This window comes from Lolium perenne, chromosome 3, assembly GCF_019359855.2.
Source record: "Lolium perenne isolate Kyuss_39 chromosome 3, Kyuss_2.0, whole genome shotgun sequence".
NCBI lineage: Eukaryota > Viridiplantae > Streptophyta > Magnoliopsida > Poales > Poaceae > Lolium > Lolium perenne.
Window position 1 is genome coordinate 100262531 of NC_067246.2, and position 19727 is coordinate 100282257.

The 19727-nt window shown below is 50.0% G+C and overlaps 1 protein-coding gene across 1 annotated transcript; it reads left to right on the top strand.

Moving 5' to 3' along the window:
• Positions 1–251: 251 nt before the first annotated feature.
• LOC139837552 (uncharacterized) lies at positions 252–1928 on the top strand. Its single transcript, XM_071826950.1, has 4 exons — positions 252–378; positions 486–591; positions 677–1015; positions 1253–1928. Exons 1-4 carry the CDS (start codon positions 286–288, stop codon positions 1834–1836), a joined length of 1122 nt encoding a protein of 373 aa, XP_071683051.1. The 5' UTR covers positions 252–285; the 3' UTR covers positions 1837–1928.
• The last annotated feature ends 17799 nt before the right edge of the window (positions 1929–19727 follow it).

A 19727-nucleotide genomic window follows, 5' to 3' on the forward strand; every position in this document is an offset into this window, starting at 1 on the left:
GAGCGACGCCGCCGCCGCAGCCGACGACGAGGGACGAGCCGACCAGGCAGAGCCGGCGAGGGACGAGCCGGCGCGCACGTAGGGCGCCGACTCGCGCGCTGGTGAGGACGGAGGGCGCAGCGGGCCCGTCCCGAGGGCCTTCATGTGGCCAAGGGTGCCCGGCTGGTGGCTGTGCCGTCCGCCTCCGACTCCGGCCTTCGGCTCGGCAGGAACCATGGAGAGGGCATGGCATCGCGAACTCCTCGCGAGGTACTCAGCCGGGAGGGGCAGCCTGGCACGGCGCCCATGAAGATGCTTTTCTCCGGCTATCGGGCCAGCCTCAAGACCAAGGCCGCCGAGACCCTTGCCCAGCTGGCGACGCTGGAGGATGCTGAGAAGGTGTGTTTTCTTTTCTTTTGCAATTTTCTTGTCCTGGTAGCCCTCCGAGACGTGGGCCGGCTGCCTGAAGCCAGTCCAGGTCTTGTCTAAGCAACTGATTCTTTCAGACGGTTGAGGAGCGGCGCACCTTCTTGTACAACCAGGTGGTGACCAGCTACCACAAGGCTAAGATCGAGCGAGCCGGCTTGGCTCGCGAGCTGGAGGCTGTCAAGGGTAAGCTCTATGCTTCTTTTCGACTTGATGTCTTGTTTCTTTTTTAATCTTGGTTGGCTGACATTTCTTTCCGGCCGCTTCGCAGTTGAGGCCGCCAAGGTCCCGCAGCTGGAGTCGGATCTCCGAGCCGCTCGCGCGCAGTGCGCCGAGAGCGAGGAGGCGGGCCGATCTGCCGCAGCCAAGCTCAAGCTGGCTGAGCAGGAGCTGACACGGCTGCGCCTGCTGGAGAAGAACCACATCACCGAGCTCAACTCCCTCAGGACGGCGGAGAAGGAGAAGGTGGATGATCTGAGCCGGCGGCTGTCGGAGGTGGAGAAGCAGCGGCTTGTGCTGCAGGAGGAGGTCACTGCCAAGTCCACGGAGCTGACGGCTACCGCCAAGCGTTGGACCGACGATTTCAGCGCGCTTGATCGCGGCTTGGCGGGTGAGTGCATCTTTATGTTCCTTCCCTTTGCCGGCTTTCGGCTGTCGGCTGCCGATTTTCGTTGGTAGCCGGCAGCAGAAACTTCTTATTTCTTCGCTACCCTCATCTTCGGGCTGGCGGCAGTCGGTTCTTGCCGGCTGCCGCCAGGCTTTTCCTTTTGGTTTAGGACTTCGAAAATTTGCATTTTTCAGCTTATTTCGGCTTTGATGGTTTCTGACTTGCTTCTTCTTCTTGCAGCGGCCTTCCCGGAGACGCAGGAGGCGGCTTTGGCAGCCGTTGGCGTCGCGCGCGATTCCAGGAGGCGGGAAACCGGCGAGGGCAGCTCGGAGTACTTCTCCATGGAGGACCATCTGGCGTCCATGGCTGCCCGCATCGAGCCCGTCACCAAGCTCGGCTGGGAGCTGCGGAAGGCGGCCGAAGAGCTGGTGCCCATGCTGTGGCCTGGGGAGGCGGCGCCGCAAGACATCTCCGGCCTCATCTCTTCGATGGAGCGGGCGCCGGACCGCTTCCTCGACTGGAAGGAGTCGGCCACGCGCGCCGGCGCCGACATGGCGCTGTCCTTCGTCCTCTCCTGGTACAACGAGGTGGACCTGGGGCAGCTTGAGTTCCGGCGAGCTGGCGTGGAGGACAAGCTCCCGGCTGAGCTCAAGGCCGCCCGCCTTGCTCGAGCCAGCACCATCGCCGGCTTCGTCGACAAGGCCCTCTTCATCGCGGACCCGAACCCTCCTCCATCCGATGAAGAATACATGGATGATGAGGAGGCGGAAGACGTGCCTGAGGACGACCCGGCCGCCGGCTCCACTGATGCCCCTCCGGCTTAGATTTCCTGCTTTTCAGTTGTTCTTTTGCAAGACAGTTTATTAAATCCCCGGGATGCCGGGTGCAGATGTAAGACAATATTATCGCCTTTTAATTATGCCACACTTTAATGGCTTGTAGAAGTTAAACAAACCCCAGTCGGATATGGCTTGTAGAAGCCGGCCCAGCTACAGCATTGGTGGCCGCAGCCAGGCCGACTAGGACCTAGAGCCAGCCGGCTTCCGGACCAGCCGGCCACGGCGCCAGCCGGCTGCTCCTCAGCCGGCCTTTGCCGCGAGCCGGCCAGCGGCCAGCCGGCCGCTCCGCGTCCATTGCCCTATCCGGGGTCTTCCCCCCGACACGAAATGATGTGAATTGAGGTGAATTGTACGGCCAAGCCCTGTGCAGTTCCCAGGTTAACAGTTGGTTTTCACTGGGAGGCCAAGCTCATGGGGAGAGGTGCTCATACTAGGATTTGTAAGTGAAAGGTTATGGTTGATGATCCGCGTACTGTGTTATGATCATTCAGAGTTATTCGGACGGATGAAATCAAATGTTGTGGCACAAGTGTGCAACCTCTGCAGAGTGTAAATCTATTCGAATAGCCGTGTCCACGGTTACGGACGGTTGGAAGGGCCATACAGTTTCCTGTGTCAGTTCTTGGAAAACCTTAGTAAATGTGAATGGTGATTTTGGTGACTGTTTGGAATTACAACCAATGTTGTGGGAATGACACTAATGTTCCCACTTGAGTTAGTTAGCACATGATCAAATACTTGTGAACTATAATATGGCTTATGCAAGTTAAACTAGAGTTTAGCACCCTTACTCAAAGAGTTGGCATTTTACTTTAGTATTAGTTTGCAAGTACTTAAAGTACTTACGGCTTTGTCACTGGCTATTCAAATGGCCAGAGTACGATGATGAACAGAACTATCACGAGGATGACCAGCAGGACGCCTACGACAACTAGGGGTTTCTGACGTCAAATGTTGGCCTGTGGACTAGAGAGTCCATCTATCGTTATGCTTCCGCTATGTATGAACTTGTGTATGTATGTTGATTGATATATCAACTATTTGTGTAAGATGAATCATACGATTCAATGTTGTAAGACAATATGGCTTGTAATAAATAATGACTGTGATATTCAACTATTATGCCTCGCAACAACATTATCCTGGGATTGCGATGAATGACATAATAGGCATCCGGACTTAAAAATCCGGGTGTTGACAAGTTGGTATCAGAGCCATTATTTGACCTTAGAAAACCTTAGTTAGAATGGGCGTTCATAAAAACCTAACTTGGAAATCAAAATGAAGAGAATATTTATGAAAAGTTACTCATATTCTCGTCTTGGAGGCTTTTTCGAAATTGGATAAATCATGCTCTTTCTTATTATGTCTACTTAAAATTTGGCCACACTTGTTAAATCTCTAACTTACTCTCCCAATTCACTTTCAGATGGAGCCCAACGCACCCGTCAACACCAAGTTTTATCAACTTGGTAACGGAGGCAGCTTGATTTTCGAGCACGATCTCACCGCGGTCTCGAACTTTCTAGGACGCCTCCAGCCCGAGTTCCATGGGATCCAGGTGAATGATCAGCCTGGCGGCGAGATGCAATGGATCATTACTGCAGATCTGAGGGGAAACATGGAGTCTCCCACCTCGGAGAGAATCCTGTTCTCTTTCCGTGAGAGCAACTGGCTCGATGGGCTCGCAGCCTGCAGGAGGCACTGGCACGCCTCTGCGGACAGAACGCGGTGCGCCTACTTGCGTCCCGTTTCGCTCACCTAGTGAAGCGTGATGCCGCAGGAGTACCCATGGCTTTGCAGTCTCACCCTGAGTTGAGGCACCACGCCGAGCATCTAGACTTCATGCTGTATCATACTCAGCAGGATCTGGATAACGCCCGGATGTACGCGAACCAGACTCACCTCGCACTGGCCACTCATGGCGATGCTATCAAGATGCTGTCCAGAGACCGCAACAAGCTTCGCCTGCGGTGTGCGAAGAAGGATGCTACTATCACGCGCCTTCGCGCTCAGATAGCGTCACTTGAGACCACGGTCAAGGCCCAGGGGGAGCATCTACAGGAGATGGAGGAAGACGAAGCCGGTATCGATATTCAGGGAGGAGGAGCCTTCCTGAGTGACGATGACGACTTTGAGGAGGATGAGTTCACTGAGGAGGAGGATTACGCGTTCCAGGAGCCAGGACCTGATGATGTCGTTCCAATCGACATTGAGGATGAGGGTAGCCACACTTGATCACTGTTGTAGGCATGAGTTGTATCCCGTCATTTGTATCGTAGCATGAGAAATGGTTCTTAAAACCATTGGAAGTGTTGAACTGTTAGTTTGTAATGTGTTATGTGGAATGAATGAATGAATGTGTGTGTTGTCATCAAAAGCATTCAAGTTTTACAAGTTTTTGAAACGCACTCAAAATAAACCATAGAATTTCCCTCTTATCTTATAATTTCCTGTATATTCAGATGGCCCCTCCCAATCGCAACAACAACGATGCCATGATGCAACTGCTGCAAACCCTGCTTCAAGACAGGGAGACTGAAAGAGCTGAACGTCAAGCCAACATCGCAGCATTGCAAAACCTTGCTAACCAAGGCCATGGGAATCATGATCATCCCGGATCCAAACTCAAGAACTTCCAGAATACCAACCCTCCGGTGTTCAGCAAGACTGAAGAACCCCTCGACGCCGACGACTGGCTCCAAACTATGGAGAACAACTTGGAGGTCGCCGAAGTTGAAGCCAATGAGAAGGTCCTGTTTGCAACCCACTACCTTGCCGGACCAGCCCGAGCCTGGTGGACCAGCACCCGTGCCATGAACGGAGGTCAAGTCATGACTTGGGAAGACTTCAAGCTCAAGTTCAGCAAGTACCATGTGCCCCCGGGTCTTATCAAGAAGATGCGGGATGAATTCCGCGAACTCAAGCAAGGACGGATGACGGTGGTAGAATACCGCGACAGGTTCCTTACACTGTCAAGGTACGCCCCCGATGAGACTGACACCACTGAGAAGAGGCAAGAGAGATTCCTGAATGGACTGCATGATGAGATGCAGACTGTCCTAGTCAACATCCCCTTTGCCGACCTTGAAGCCCTTGTTGACTCCGCCATTCAGATGGAGGGCAAGTTGAATCAAGCCAATGAGAACCGCAAACGTCGCATGATGCACCAAAGTGGGCCCAGCAATACTCCCAAGTATCGCCCCAGCTCAAGCGGAGGTTTTGCCCCCAGAAACAACAAGCCCCAGATGCAGACTTCACGCCCCGGTTTCCAGAACCGGAGTGGAGGAAACCCCAGGCCAGGAGGCCACCCCAACCACAACCACAACTACCAGAGCAACACCAACAACTTCAACCGTGCCCCAATGAGAGCCCCCAACCCCAACAACAACAACACCAACACCGCTCCAAGGACTGGGAGCAACGCCATCCCCGTCGCGACCAAGGACAAGTCCACCATCACCTGCTATGAGTGTGGTGTAGTGGGACACTATTCCAACGAGTGCCCCAAGAGACTCGCCAAGCTCGCCGGCAACACCGCTGCACCTGTTCAGCAGCAGCGACGCGTCTCCACCGGAAAGAAGTTCGCCCCCAACAACCCCAATAACCGCAACGGTCGTCTCTTCCACATGAACGCTGAAGAAGCTCAGGAAGCACCAGATGTTGTACTGGGTATGTGATGTCTACGGGTGCTTCTATTCTTGTAGACAGTGTTGGGCCTCCAAGAGCAGAGGTTTGTAGAACAGCAGCAAGTTTCCCTTAAGTGGATCACCCAAGGTTTATCGAACTCAGGGAGGAAGAGGTCAAAGATATCCCTCTCATGCAACCCTGCAACCACAAAGCAAGAAGTCTCTTGTGTCCCCAACACACCTAATAGGTGCACTAGTTCGGCGAAGAGATAGTGAAATACAGGTGGTATGAATAAGTATGAGCAGTAGCAATGGCACCGAAAAAGTGCTTTGCTGTCCAGGACTGGCGTGTGGTTGATGGTGGTAATATTGCAGGCAGTATAAATGCAGTAAAACAGTAAACAAGCAGCGATAGCAGTATTTAGGAACAAGGCCTAGGGATCATACTTTCACTAGTGGACACTCTCAACATTGATCACATAACAGAATAAATAAATAGATGCTAGACTCTACACCCTCTTGTTGGATGATGAACACCACTAACTGTGTAGGATTACACGAACCCTCAATGCCGGAGTTAACAAGCTCCACAATATTCAATGTTCATATTTAAATAACCTTAGAGTGCATAACAGATCAACATAACCAAACCAAGTACTAACATAGCATGCACACTGTCACCTTCACACTACGAAAGGAGGAATAGATCACATCAATACTATCATAGCAATAGTTAACTTCATAATCTACAAGAGATCACAATCATAGCCTACGCCAAGTACTACATGATGCACACACTGTCACCATTACACCGTGCAGGAGGAATAAACTACTTTAATAACATCACTAGAGTAGCACGCAGATATATTGTGATACAAAACACATTGCAATCATAAAGGGATATAAATAAGCACTTCACTATGCCATTCATAACAGTGAATAAGTATTCTATGAAATATAGCCTAAGAGACCCACACGGTGCACACACTGTCACCTTTACACACGTGGGACAAGGAGTCTCCGGAGATCACATAAGTAAAACCCACTTGGCTAGCACAATGACATCTAGATTACAAGCATCATCATATGAATCTCAATCATGTAAGGCAGCTCATGAGATTATTGTATTGAAGCACATAGGAGAGAGATTAACCACATAGCTACCGGTACAGCCCCGAGCCTCGATGGAGAACTACTCCCTCCTCATGGGAGACATCAGCGTTGATGAAGATGGCGGTGGTGTCGATGGAGAAGCCTTCCGGGGGCACTTCCCCGTCCCGGCGGCGTGCCGGAACAGAGACTCCTGTCCCCCAGATCTTGGCTTCGCGATGGCGGCGGCTCTGGAAGGTTTTCTCTGGTTTCGTCGAACGTGGTAGGGTTTTTGCGACGGAGACTTTAAGTAGGCGGAAGGGCAAGGTCGGTGGAGTCCTGGTGGGGCCACACACTAGGCCGGCGCGGCCAGGGCTTGGGCCGCGCCGCCCTACTGTGTCCCCACCTCGTGGCCCCACTTCGTTTCCCCTTCGGACTTCTGGAAGCTTCGTGGAAAAATAGGACCCTGGGCGTTGATTTCGTCCAATTCCGAGAATATTTCCTTACTAGGATTTCTGAAACCAAAAACAGCAGAAAACAGGAACTGGCACTTCGGCATCTCGTCAATAGGTTAGTTCCGGAAAACGCATAAATATGACATAAAGTATGCATAAAACATGTAGATATCATCAATAATGTGGCATGGAACATAAGAAATTATCGATACGTCGGAGACGTATCAGTATGTTTCCTGTCAACTCAGTACCTGCCAGAGTGTTGTTTGATTCCGGAGCATCTCATTCTTTTGTCACTGAAGACTTTGCATCAACAAGTAAAATTCAACCTCTCAGTTTGAAACATGTCATGATAGTTCAAATCCCCGGATCAACCACTAAAGCCAGAAAATTTTGTAAAAATGTACCCATCAGAATACATGAAGTAGATTTCTATGCCAATCTGATAATTTTGGGAACCAAAGGTTTGGAAATAGTGCTGGGAATGGATTGGATGGCCAAACACCATGGAATGATTGACTATGCCAAGAAAGCCATCACCATGACCAGTAGCACAGGTATCATAGTAGAACATGTCTCTGAACTGCTACCCAGAAAATTTACCTGCAACTAGAGTGTAGCCAAGCCAACCTTGGATCAGATCAAGGTCGTTTGCCGATATCCTGATGTGTTTCCTGATGGTTTACCCGGTATGCCCCCAGATCAGGATATCGAGTTTATCATCGAGTTAATCCCCGGAACCGGACCTATAGCTCAGAGAGCTTATAGCATGAACCCAGCAGAGCTCGTGGAGCTGAAAAAGCAACTGGATGAACTGTTAGCTAAAGGTCTGATTCGACCAAGTGCGTCACCTTGGAGATCCCCAGTTTTGTTTGTGGATAAGAAGGATGGTGCCAGTCGTTTATGTATGGACTATCGTAAGCTTAACGATGTCACCATCAAGAACAAATACCCCTTGACAAAGATAGAAGACCTGTTTGACCAGCTGACCGGTGCCGTAGTATTCTCAAAGATTGATCTCAGGACTGGATATCACCAGCTGAAGATTCGTGCATCGGACATTCCCAAAACTGCCTTTACCACCAGATATGGATTGTATGAGTACAATGTCATGTCATTTGGATTGACCAATGCCCCCGCTTATTTCATGAATCTCATGAATAAGATCTTCATGAACTTTCTGGATAAGTTTGTTGTCGTTTTCATCGATGACATCCTAATCTACTCCAAGTCTGAGGAAGAACATGAGCAACACCTAGAAGCTGTCCTGGAGACCCTTAGAGAGCATAAGCTGTATGCTAAGTTCAGCAAATGTGAGTTTTGGCTGAAGGAAGTAGGATTCCTGGGACATATCTTGTCTGCAGGAGGAATTGCCGTAGATCCCGCCAAGATCAAGACTGTTGCAGAATGGAAAGCCCCAACCACCCAGACCGAGGTCCGCGCTTTTCTTGGATTAGCCGGATATTACCGCAGATTTGTAGAAGGCTTTTCGAGCATCGCTCGACCAATGACCCAACTGCTGAAGAAGGACAAGAAGTTCGAATGGACTGACAAATGTGAGGAGAGTTTCCAACAACTCAAGCTTAGACTGACCTCAGCCCCAATTCTGATCATGTCGGATATCACCAAACCCTTTGACGTTTACTGCGATGCATCCAAGATTGGTCTCGGATGTGTGCTTATGCAAGAAGGCAAAGTGATATCTTATCTGTCCCGGCAACTGAAGCAGCATGAGCAGAACTACCCAACCCATGACCTGGAACTCGCAGCCGTAGTTTTAGCACTGAAAGTGTGGCGTCACTACCTCATGGGTAATCGCTGCGAGATCTATTCGGATCACAAGAGCCTGAAGTATATCTTTACCCAGAAGGAACTGAACATGAGGCAAAGAAGATGGTTAGAGTTAATCAAAGATTATGATATGGAGATTCACTACCACCCCGGCAAGGCCAATGTGGTAGCGGATGCGTTGAGTAGACTGCCGTGCCAGTTGAACTCAATGATAGCCGAAGAACAACCCAGCCTATACCAGGAGTTTGAGCAGTTTATAATGGAGTTAGTCAGTGAAGGATTCCTAGCCAGCATGGAGCTACAACCCACCTTGATTGGTCAGATCAAGGAAGCTCAGAAGGGAAATGCCAGCATTGATGGAATCAAGACCCAGATAGCCGCAGGAAAGACACCGGGATTCACCGTAGATGAAGAAGGAGTTCTGTGGTACAACGGACGCCTGTGTGTACCGTCGGACTCAGAATTGAAGCAAGTGATTCTGAAGGAAGCCCATGACACCTTATACTCTATTCACCCCGGAGGTACCAAGATGTATCAAGACTTGAAGGAACAATTCTGGTGGCATGGAATGAAGAGGGAGATCGGAAGCTACATCGCTAAGTGTGATATCTGTCAGCGAGTCAAGGCAGAACATCAGCGACCCGCAGGACTGCTGCAACCACTACAGATTCCAGAATGGAAGTGGGACTCTGTAGGAATGGACTTTATCACAGGTTTGCCCAAATCCAGTAAAGGAAATGACTCCATATGGGTAGTTGTTGATAGATTGACCAAGGTAGCCCATTTCATCGCTGTCAAGACCACCTACCAAGGCCCAAAGTTAGCTGAGTTGTACATCTCTAGAATAGTCGCTCTGCACGGAACCCCGAAGTCCATAGTGTCAGATAGAGGATCACAATTCACCTCGAGATTCTGGCAGAAGGTGCATGAAGGACTAGGAACCCGCCTGAATTTCAGCACCGCCTATCACCCGCAGACTGATGGACAGACCGAGAGAGTCAACCAGATATTGGAGGACATGCTGAGAGCCTGTGTACTGGAATATGGATCCAAGTGGGAAGACTGCCTACCTTACGCAGAATTCTCTTACAACAATAGTTACCAAGCCAGTTTACAGATGGCCCCCTTTGAAGCTCTGTACGGAAGGAAGTGCCGTACCCCCCTGAATTGGTCGGAAGTCGGAGAAAGTCAAGTCTTTGGACCTGATGTTCTTCGTGAAGCTGAAGAGAAGGTGCACAAGATCCGCGAATACCTCAAGACGGCGCAATCAAGGCAGAAGAGTTACGCCGACAAGAGACGCCGAGAGATGACCTTTGAGATCGGAGATTTTGTCTATCTCAAAGTATCCCCCTGAAAGGAATGCAGAGATTTCAGCTGAAAGGAAAGCTTGCACCCCGATATGTCGGACCCTTCAAAGTTCTGAGTCGCCGAGGAGAAGCATCTTATCAACTGGAGTTGCCTGAAGAAATGTCGGCTGTGCACGACGTGTTTCACATCTCACTCCTTCGGAAGTGCCTTCAAGTCCCTGAGAAGACCGAAGTGTTCAAGAACATCGATCACCATTCGGTGGATATCAACCAAGATCTGACATACCGCGAAGTGCCGATTCACATTTTGGAAGAAGCATACAGAACCACCCGCACCCGAAGCATCAAGTTTCTGAAGATACAGTGGAGCAATCATACCGAAGATGAAGCCACTTGGGAGCGAGAGGAAGACATGAAGAAGGAATACCCAGATCTCTTTAGCACCTAATTTTCTTTAAGATCTTGGGATGAGATCTTTTGTAAGGGGGAAGGCTTTGTAACACCCCAAATTTCAAATAAAGGAAGAAGAAGAATTCCAGAGATCCAAAATTTAGAACCAACAAAAACTTTTAAATTGCATATAGTGCCATGCATAGGACTTGTGCATTTTGAGTGATAGGCCATGATGATTGTTATATTGTGTATATGATGAACTCCAAAACCCTAGAGTGATCAAGTGATGATCACCAAACAAATAAACCAAAAAGAGAAAGAAGTCAAATATTAATAAAATCTTAAAAACCCTAACATATGGTCCATGCCATTTTTGTAAATTTGACCCTAGACCCATTTGATCTTCACCAATACTTGTATTATGATATTCAAGAGTAATTACAACTTTGAGAATCAAAGATATACCATTTAAATCAAATTCAAAAATTAAAATGGGATCACATGAGATAATGGTCATTTCTGACTTTTATATTCTGGTCACCACTTTGAGCCTCTGTATTTCAAAATTTCTAAACCAAACAAATTCAAATCTTTGCATGTCATCCAAGTACACAACAAGATGAATAACTCTTGCAAAGAACACCATACCAAATTCACTTTTGATCAAAAGTTATGAGCAAGCAAAGATGAGACATTGAAACAAATGCAACATTCTCCATTGTTCAAATGTGATCAAACCAGGCCACCACTTGACCATCATTTGACCTAGCAATGATCCCTGAACCCTCATACACCGAGCCCATGCCAGGGAAGCCAAGGAGAGGGCCAGACATGGCGTGGACATGGCCATGCCGGCCACGTTCGCCGCCGACGCGCCTCCTCTCTCTTCTCTCCACAGCAGCCCTCGCCACCGTGTCCAACGCGTCGACAAAGATCTCCTGGATCCGCCCGTACGCGCCATTGACCGCGAGGACGACGCCATGACTCGCCACGGTCGTGCCCAGGTACGCCCAGGTACGCCGCGAGCGGCATGGGCGACGTCACCGTGCACGGACGCGCGCGACACGGCCACGCGTCGCTCGCAGCACTCCGTCGTACCCCGACCAAACCCGCGCGCCCTGGTACCTTCCTCGCCACGCGGAGCTCACCGGACATGCGTGCGTCACGCCTTGGCGACCACGGTCGCCGGAGAGGACAAGCGCGCCCGCCGCGGCCGCGACAGTACTGTTGCGGTCAAAAACCCACCGGCGAGTATCGACGGGCAACACCGTAGAGCCAGGAGGCTCCCAGGATTGCGGTGGACCCTGGTCCCTCGGGCGACGGCCCGCAATGCCTTCTGGCACACGTCCTGGTGCTTACGAGGGCGTGCCACCTGACCTATACCTGGTCAGGAAGGTGATGGATTGCTTCGACTAGTTTCCTGCATGGCAAACACGTAAACATTAAATACGAGCCCCGATCGGCTCTTAAGTTGTTCTGTGGATCGGCTCAAAGAGCCGATTGCCCCATGGTTCATGTTAGATTTATAAGGACATGGGGATCATGCTTTATCAATATCAAGCTAAACTAATCTACGATAGTCTAGTGTTTTCACCGTATAATCGGAACGTCCTATGCGTAGTTGAGCCTAGCAAATACGTAAGATAATGGAAAACCAGCCCTAAAGAGGCCTAAAAACCAACGTGAAGTTGATCCCCGGAACAATCCCTCTAGAGCTTAATAAACCACACCTTATGCACTACCGGATCGTTCAACCCGTTTATAAGGCCTAACCATACGGATATCGAACAAATCCTATTTTAGGTGTAAGGGCAGCATCTTGCTTGATCTTTATTTAGTAGATCTAATCCGTTATAGTTGCTCCTAAAATAGGTATAAGGGCAGCTAGATATTGAGGGGCAGCGTAGCTAAATAAGTACATCGTGAAAGCATCGATGTCAGCCCCAAAACACCTAAGATAAGGGTGTTGCTCGCCATCAAAAAGGCTTCAGCACGAGCAACACCAATAATGAATAAACTGATGCTGCCTAGATCGCAAGATGCGATCTAGGCAGCATGTTGCTTACCCGGGAGAAACCCTCGAAACAAGGGGTGGCGATGCGCCTAGATTGATTTGTTGTGAACGTGATCGTCCTCCTTTCTCAATAACCCTAGATACATATTTATAGTCCGTAGACTTTCTAACTTGGGAATAAACCCAACCGTGTACGAGCTAAACTCTATCTCTTAATTCTAACCGACACGTATCCTACTATAATTTACAGATACACGGGCAATCTTGCCCAAACTTCTTGTACAAGGCCGGTTCGGGAATATTTTCCGTGCATATCCTCTAAGCCCATTTAATCACGGCCCATCTCCAGACTTGGTTAAATTCTGGTGGTAACACATGCCCCCTGGTTTTGGCAATGATAATTTCAAAACCACTCCGTTTTTCCTTCGTAGGGTCACGTCGTGGCAGAGCAGAACCGTCGCAGTATCCTTCATCATGATGCCTTGCCTTCTGAACTTCTCTGCACGATTTGACAGTTCTTTGGCACCACTTCCTCGGAAACTGCTGTAACATTAACTCTCCCCCATATCCTTTTATTTAACCGCGTCGAACGACTCGCTTCTTCATCCTCTTGCTCCGTACAAGCCGTCGGCAAAGAACCCCCTTCCTCTGTAGCCATGTCTTCCTCCTCCTCCTCCTCTGCCTCATCCGGCCTTTCCTTCGGCTCCTCCTCCTCCAGCGAGCTAGAGCAGGAGGTCAATCTGATGGCCATCTACGAGGCTCTCGCCCCCGAGTACTGGGACGCGAGGGATTGGGACTCTTCCATCGAGTCAGAGGACGACGAGCCCCTCACCGACGGAGAAGAAGACCTCCAGTTCCTCGTCAACGGAGAGCTGGAGGCAGCAAGCGACGACGACCTCTTCTCATGGGAGGCGGACCTCTCCTCCGACGAAGAGGAAGAAGAAGCAGAGGAGGACTCCTCCTCCTCCTCCGAGGAGTACCCACCGGCCAAGCGCTTCCGCGCTGGGTCGGATGACGATGACGATGATGACGACGAGGAGGATGAATCCCCCGCCGGCGGCTTCATCAGCAGTGACGAGGACGCCGCCGGCAGCAGTGCCGACAACGGCGAGGACGGCGACGACGAGGGCAGCGATGGCCCTTAGATTAGGGAGTAGTGCAGGGCCAGTAGTGGTAGTGCATTAGGCATCGGATGATCCTTTTGAGAGCCATCGGCTCTTCCTTGTAAGATCTTTCTGTTAATCAATGAAGAATGTTCCTCCAATTTGGTTTTCCGATCGACCAATCCTAATCATTCCGATTGCCAAAGTAGGTCAACGCACCAAGAACCGATAGCAGCGTATCGGTCTTCCACCATAGACGCCCATACGGCCCAAATCAGTGGCCTAATTAGACAGATTCAAGTAAACATTCCTTATTCAGACTGTAACTTGATACCTGCTCATAATATTTGTAGCTCTAGAGTCGATGGCTGCGCATCGGCTGTTTTATTCTTAAGTCGATGACTGTGCATCGGCTCTTGCTTTGCACATATATTTCTTTTTATCGGCCGATTTCATACATCGGCCCCCATATTCCACTGCTCAAGTTGATGAATTTTTTTTTTACTGGCCGATTTAAAATCGGCCCCCGTATTTCACTGCCCATCATCCCACATACTTGGGAAATACTTCTTGAGATGCTGGCCATTGACGGCCACTGGGAACTTCACACCATCCAACTGCTCGAGCATGTATGCATTGCCCTTTAGGAGTTGGTCAACCCTGTACGGCCCGTGCCAATTTGGAGACCATTTACCATATGCCTTGTCCTTAGTCCCCAACGGCAATACAGCTTCCCACACCAGATCACCAACATGGAACTCCTTTGGCTTCACCTTCTTATTATATGCACGAGCCACCTTGGCCTTGTTCTCCTTAATTTTCTCAAGTGACCAAAGTCTAAGTTCCGTTAGATCCTCAACGCTATCACTCATCAGGGCTGCATACTCTTCAGTTGTCAAGTCATTCTGAAACGTGACACGTCTCGACCCAGCCGTGATTTCCCAGGGTAACACAGCTTCTTGTCCATAGACCAGATGGTACGGCGAGGTCTTTACCGCCCCATGACATGACATGCGGTAAGCCCATAAAGCCTCCGACAAAACCTCGTGCCAACGCCTAGGGTACTCGTCGATTTTTCTCTTAATCAGCTTGATAAGGCTTTTGTTGGACGCTTCAGCCTGCCCATTTGCCTGAGCATAGTATGGAGACGATCGGATCAGCTTAATTCCCATGTCGTCGCAGAACTCTCTAAACTCGCGAGAGACGAAGACCGAACCTCCATCGGTCGTGATAGTCTGGGGAATCCCAAATCTGTGAATGACATGCTCCTTCACAAAATTGATAACATCCTTTGATGCCACTGACTTCATAGGGACGGCCTCCACCCATTTAGTGAAATAATTTGTAATGGCCAAGATCCACTCGTGGCCTTTGCTCGATGCAGGATGGATTTTGCCGATCATGTCCATGCCCCATCCTCGAAATGGCCAAGGCTTGATGATGGGGTTCATTGCTGACGCGGGCACCATCTGAATGCTCCCAAACTTCTGACATGCTTGACACCCTTTATAGTAATTGAAACAGTCCTCAAGCATGGTGGGCCAATAAAACCCTGATCGCCTGATCAACCACTTCATCTTATGAGCCGATTGATGAGTCCCACAGGCGCCTTCATGTACCTCGTGTAAGAGCCGATTTGCCTCGGCTGCTCCCAAACATTTGAGAAGTAACCCTTCCAAGGTCCTATAGAACATGTCATCTCCAATAAGGACATACTTTATGGCCTTGTATCTTATCCGTTTAGGTGCCCCCCCGAGCCGGATCTTTCAAGTAATTGAAGATATCGACTCGCCAATCATCTGGCTCCATGAAATGTATCTGGACATCGGCTCCTTCCACTGTCTCCTTATAGCCTGACGCCATCTGTGCGAGATCGTTCGCCTCCGTATTCTGCGACCTCGGGACCCAGTTGAAGTTTATGTACCTAAACTGTGTCATCAGCTCGCGGCAATGCATCCATAACGGGAAGAGCGACTCGCTCTCACACTTGTATTCGTCCGTCAGCTGGGAGATCACCAACTTTGAGTCTCCAAAAAGTTCCACTGCCTCGGCCCCGGCTTCAATTAGTAACTCCATCCCCTTACGTACTGCTTCATACTCAGCAACATTATTGGTGCAAGGGGTAGATAGCCTGATGGAGAAGGTGTAGGTTGCCCCCCCGGGGCGACACGAGTAGGATGCCGATGCTGCAACCATCATCGCAAACTGACCCATCGAAGAACATGGCCCATGCACGTATAGACAGTGCTGCTATATTAGTGTTGATTCGCTCAGCGATCAGATCGGCCAAGGCCTGTCCTTTGACTGCTTTCGCAGGTTGATACCGGAGATCCAATTCCGATAATGCAAACATCCATTTACCGAGTCGGCCTTTCAAAACAGGAGCCGACATCATGTGCTTGATGACGTCTGATTTGCAAATGATGATTATTTCTGCCGTCAGAAAGATGTGACGAAGCTTGGTGCAGGTAAAAAATAGGTAGAGGCACAACTTCTCGATCTCCGGGTACCTCGTCTCTGCATCCAACATCCTTCTGCTGAGGTAGAACACAACTCTTTCCATGCCATCATAGATTTGCACTACCACTGAGGCGATAGAAGTATCGGCTACTGACAGGTAAATATAGAATGGCCTGTCTTGCTGGGGCGGAACCAACACGGGCGGCTTCGTTAGATACTCTTTAATCTCATCAAACGCTCGCTGTTGCTCTGCTCCCCAGTGAAACTCCTCATCAGGTTTGATTTTTACCAATCCCATGAACGGCTCAATTCGTCCTGACAGATTAGAGATGAACCTCCTGACGAAATTGATTTTGCCGATGAGACTTTGTAGTTCCTTCTTGGTGGTAGGTGGCTTCATTGTTCGCACTGCCTCTTGACTTTTCAGGCCGATCTCAATTCCACGTTCATGAACTAGGAAGCCCAGGAATTGACCGGCCGTCACACCAAAAGCACACTTCTTTGGATTCATTCTTAGTCCGAACTTTCTAGTTCGGTCCAGGATGCGTCGCAAATCCTCCAGGTGCCCTTCCACTGAGACAGACTTGACCACCACGTCATCAATGTAGATTTCCAGCAACTTGCCGATCAGATCATGAAAGATGTAATTCATGGCTCGTTGGTACGTTGCACCGGCATTCTTCAACCCAAATGTCATGACCACATACTCGAACAAGCCCACCGAACCTGGTACTCTGAAGGCCGTCTTGTGTATATCTTCTGGAGCCATGAAAATTTGGTTGTAACCGGCATTGCCATCCATGAAGCTTAAAACCTTATGGCCAGCCGCTGCATTGATCAACGTTTCAGCTACCGGCATCGGGTACTCATCCTTCGGAGTGGCTCTGTTGAGATCACGAAAATCTATGGCGACGCGCCATCGGCCGTCCTTCTTCTCCACAGGTACGATGCTAGATATCCACTCAGCATACCTGCATGGCCTGATGAACCCGGCGCTCAACATCTTCTCAATCTCCTTCTTGACTTCTTCTAGAATTTCGGCCTTCATCTGCCGTGCTCGTTGCTGGAACGGCCGAAACCCTTTCTTAAGAGGTAGCCGATGCTCAATGATGCTCCTGTCTAGCCCGGGCATTTCTGTATAATCCCAGGCAAAACAATCTGGGTATTCTTTCAACAAAGCTATCATCAGGCCCCTCAGATGCGGGTCCAACTTTTTGCTGATAAATGTTGGTCGTGGCTTATCCCCAGGACCAATGTCGATCTCTTCTAGCTCATCAGCTGACGTAAACTCATATCCTAGCTTTCCGTCGCCTGTTAGATCGACGTTGAACACAGGCATAACGTATGGCGAGGATAATTTTGGCCGATTGCTGGAATCGGCCTCCATGTTGATTGAATTGCTCAATGAAGGTTTACAACTTGTATATGCTCCCTTACAGGAGGAAGTCTGTTATCACCAGAATTTGACCGAGTCAGAGGTGGGCCACGATCAAGATGGATTTGAAGAATATACATGGAAGAAATACGTGAATCGGCCTGTTATGCAAAGTTTGGGCTAGTTGGCCCGTGTATCTGTAATATAGTAGGATACGTGTCGGTTAGTTAGAGTTTGTCTCGTACACGGTGGGGATTATTCCCACGTTAGAAAGTCCCCTGGACTATAAATATGTATCTAGGGTTTATGGAATAAACAACAACCAACGTTCAACACAAATCAATCTCGGCGCATCGCCAACTCCTTCGTCTCGAGGGTTTCTACCGGTAAGCATCATGCTGCCTAGATCGCATCTTGCGATCTAGGCAGCACAAGCTTCTTTGTTGTTCATGCGTTGCTCGTACTGAAGCCTTTTTGATGGCGAGCAACGTAGTTATCTTAGATGTGTTAGGGTTAGCATAGTTCTTCGTATCATATGCTATCGTAGTGCAACCCTTATACATCTAGCCGCCCTTACACCTATCTTAGGTGTAGGGGCGGCACCCCGCTTGATCATTATTTAGTAGATCCGATCCGTTACGGTTGGTCCTTGTTCGTCAAGGATTAGTTTAATATCTGCAATAGTTAGGCCTTACAAAGGGTTGGAGGATCCAGCGACGCGTAGGGTGTCGTTTGCTAGTCCTAGACAGGATGTTCCGAGGATCAACCTCGTGTTGGTTTTTAGGCCTTGTCTAGGACCGGCTTACGATCACCGTACGTGACCGCGAGGCCCAATCGTGAGTAGGATGATCCGATTATGCGGTGAAAACCCCAAATCATCGTAGATCGTTTTAGCTTTATCTTGATCAAGCAGGACCACCATATATTCGTGCACCTCGTACGAATCATGGGTGGATCGGCTCCTTGAGCCGATTCACAGGATAACCTGAGAGCCGATCGAGGCTCGTATTTAATGTTTACGTGTATGCCATGCAGGAAACTAAGCGAGGCATCTCCATCACCTTCCTGGCCAGGTATAGGTCAGGTGGCACGCCCTTGCACCAGCATTGGACGTGCGTTCCAGACGCTTTGCGGGCCGTCGCTCGGAGGGACCAGGGCCAGCCGCAGCCCTAAGTTGTTCCCGGCTCTACTGTGTTGCCCGTCGCTGCTCGCCGGTGGGTTTCTGACCGCAACACATTCTAGCACGCCCGGTGGGACAAGCTTCGACATCAACCACATCGCCATCTACATCTGAGATGGCGGACGGCACTCCAGTCACGTACGAGGATCTGACCGACGAGCTCAAGAAGAAGTATGACGAGGTCAATGCAATCCTCGAAGCCGACCTCATCGGCTCCTTTCACAGAACCCGTTCACATGGCATCAGGTGGAAGGGGTTCTCGCCTGATGGTGCGCTCGATGGGATAGACCTCTCTGCCCCGTCAGAAGAACGCACCAGGTCCCTACGTCAGGAGATCAACTACATGGTGGCTCACTCGCTGCACCGCCACTCTGAGAACCTGGTGAACACTTTGGAGCGTGTCGCTCTCCGGGTGATCCAGGAGATCATGAGGCACCAGTACTCTCCGTCAGGACCAGCTCTCGGGACACACCAAGGAGAGATGCCACTCCAGTCCCGTCCACCGCTGCCATTTGCGTTGGCAGCACCAGAAGTGCCGAATTCACCGGCATTCGTCGTCTACAAGATCGGTGGTGACCCTAGTGACTGCCAGTTCTTGCATGAGGCGCCTAAGGAGGTCCCTCACGGGTACATGTGCACATACGTGCCAGATTGCGGTAACTGGGCGCTCACAACCCAGGCCGCGACAGCAGGGACTTCTGGGAAAGCAGGAGGAACGTCAGCGACAGATCTTGAGAAGCAGACGTGGCTAGCTAAATATGCCACCCCGACGAACCTCCAGAGCTCAGCTCCTGCAGTTGGCTCAGAGCTGGAAAAGCAAGCATGGCTGGCTAAGTACGCCACCCCGGCAAATCTTCAGAGTTCGACTCCTACAGCCAGCACCGTGGATCAGATCAGCATGATCCTGAGGGACCAGTTCGGCATGGTGCCGAAAAGGAGGACAATCGGCTATTCCAAGCCGTACCCCGATGAATACGAGTTGGTCCCGCTACCACCCAAGTATCGGCTCCCTGACTTCTCCAAGTTCAGTGGATCAGATGGTTCCAGCTCCATCGAGCATGTGAGCCGATATTTGGCACA

What these genes read in the sequence shown, in the direction of transcription:
- LOC139837552 (XM_071826950.1), top strand. Translation starts at nt 286, where the DNA reads ATGAAGATGCTTTTCTCCGGCTATCGGGCCAGCCTCAAGACCAAGGCC. An exon ending in CGCTGGAGGATGCTGAGAAG is followed by an intron (nt 379 to 485) that starts GTGTGTTTTCTT and finishes TGATTCTTTCAG; the next exon opens with ACGGTTGAGGAGCGGCGCAC. An exon ending in GCTTGATCGCGGCTTGGCGG is followed by an intron (nt 1,016 to 1,252) that starts GTGAGTGCATCT and finishes TTCTTCTTGCAG; the next exon opens with CGGCCTTCCCGGAGACGCAG.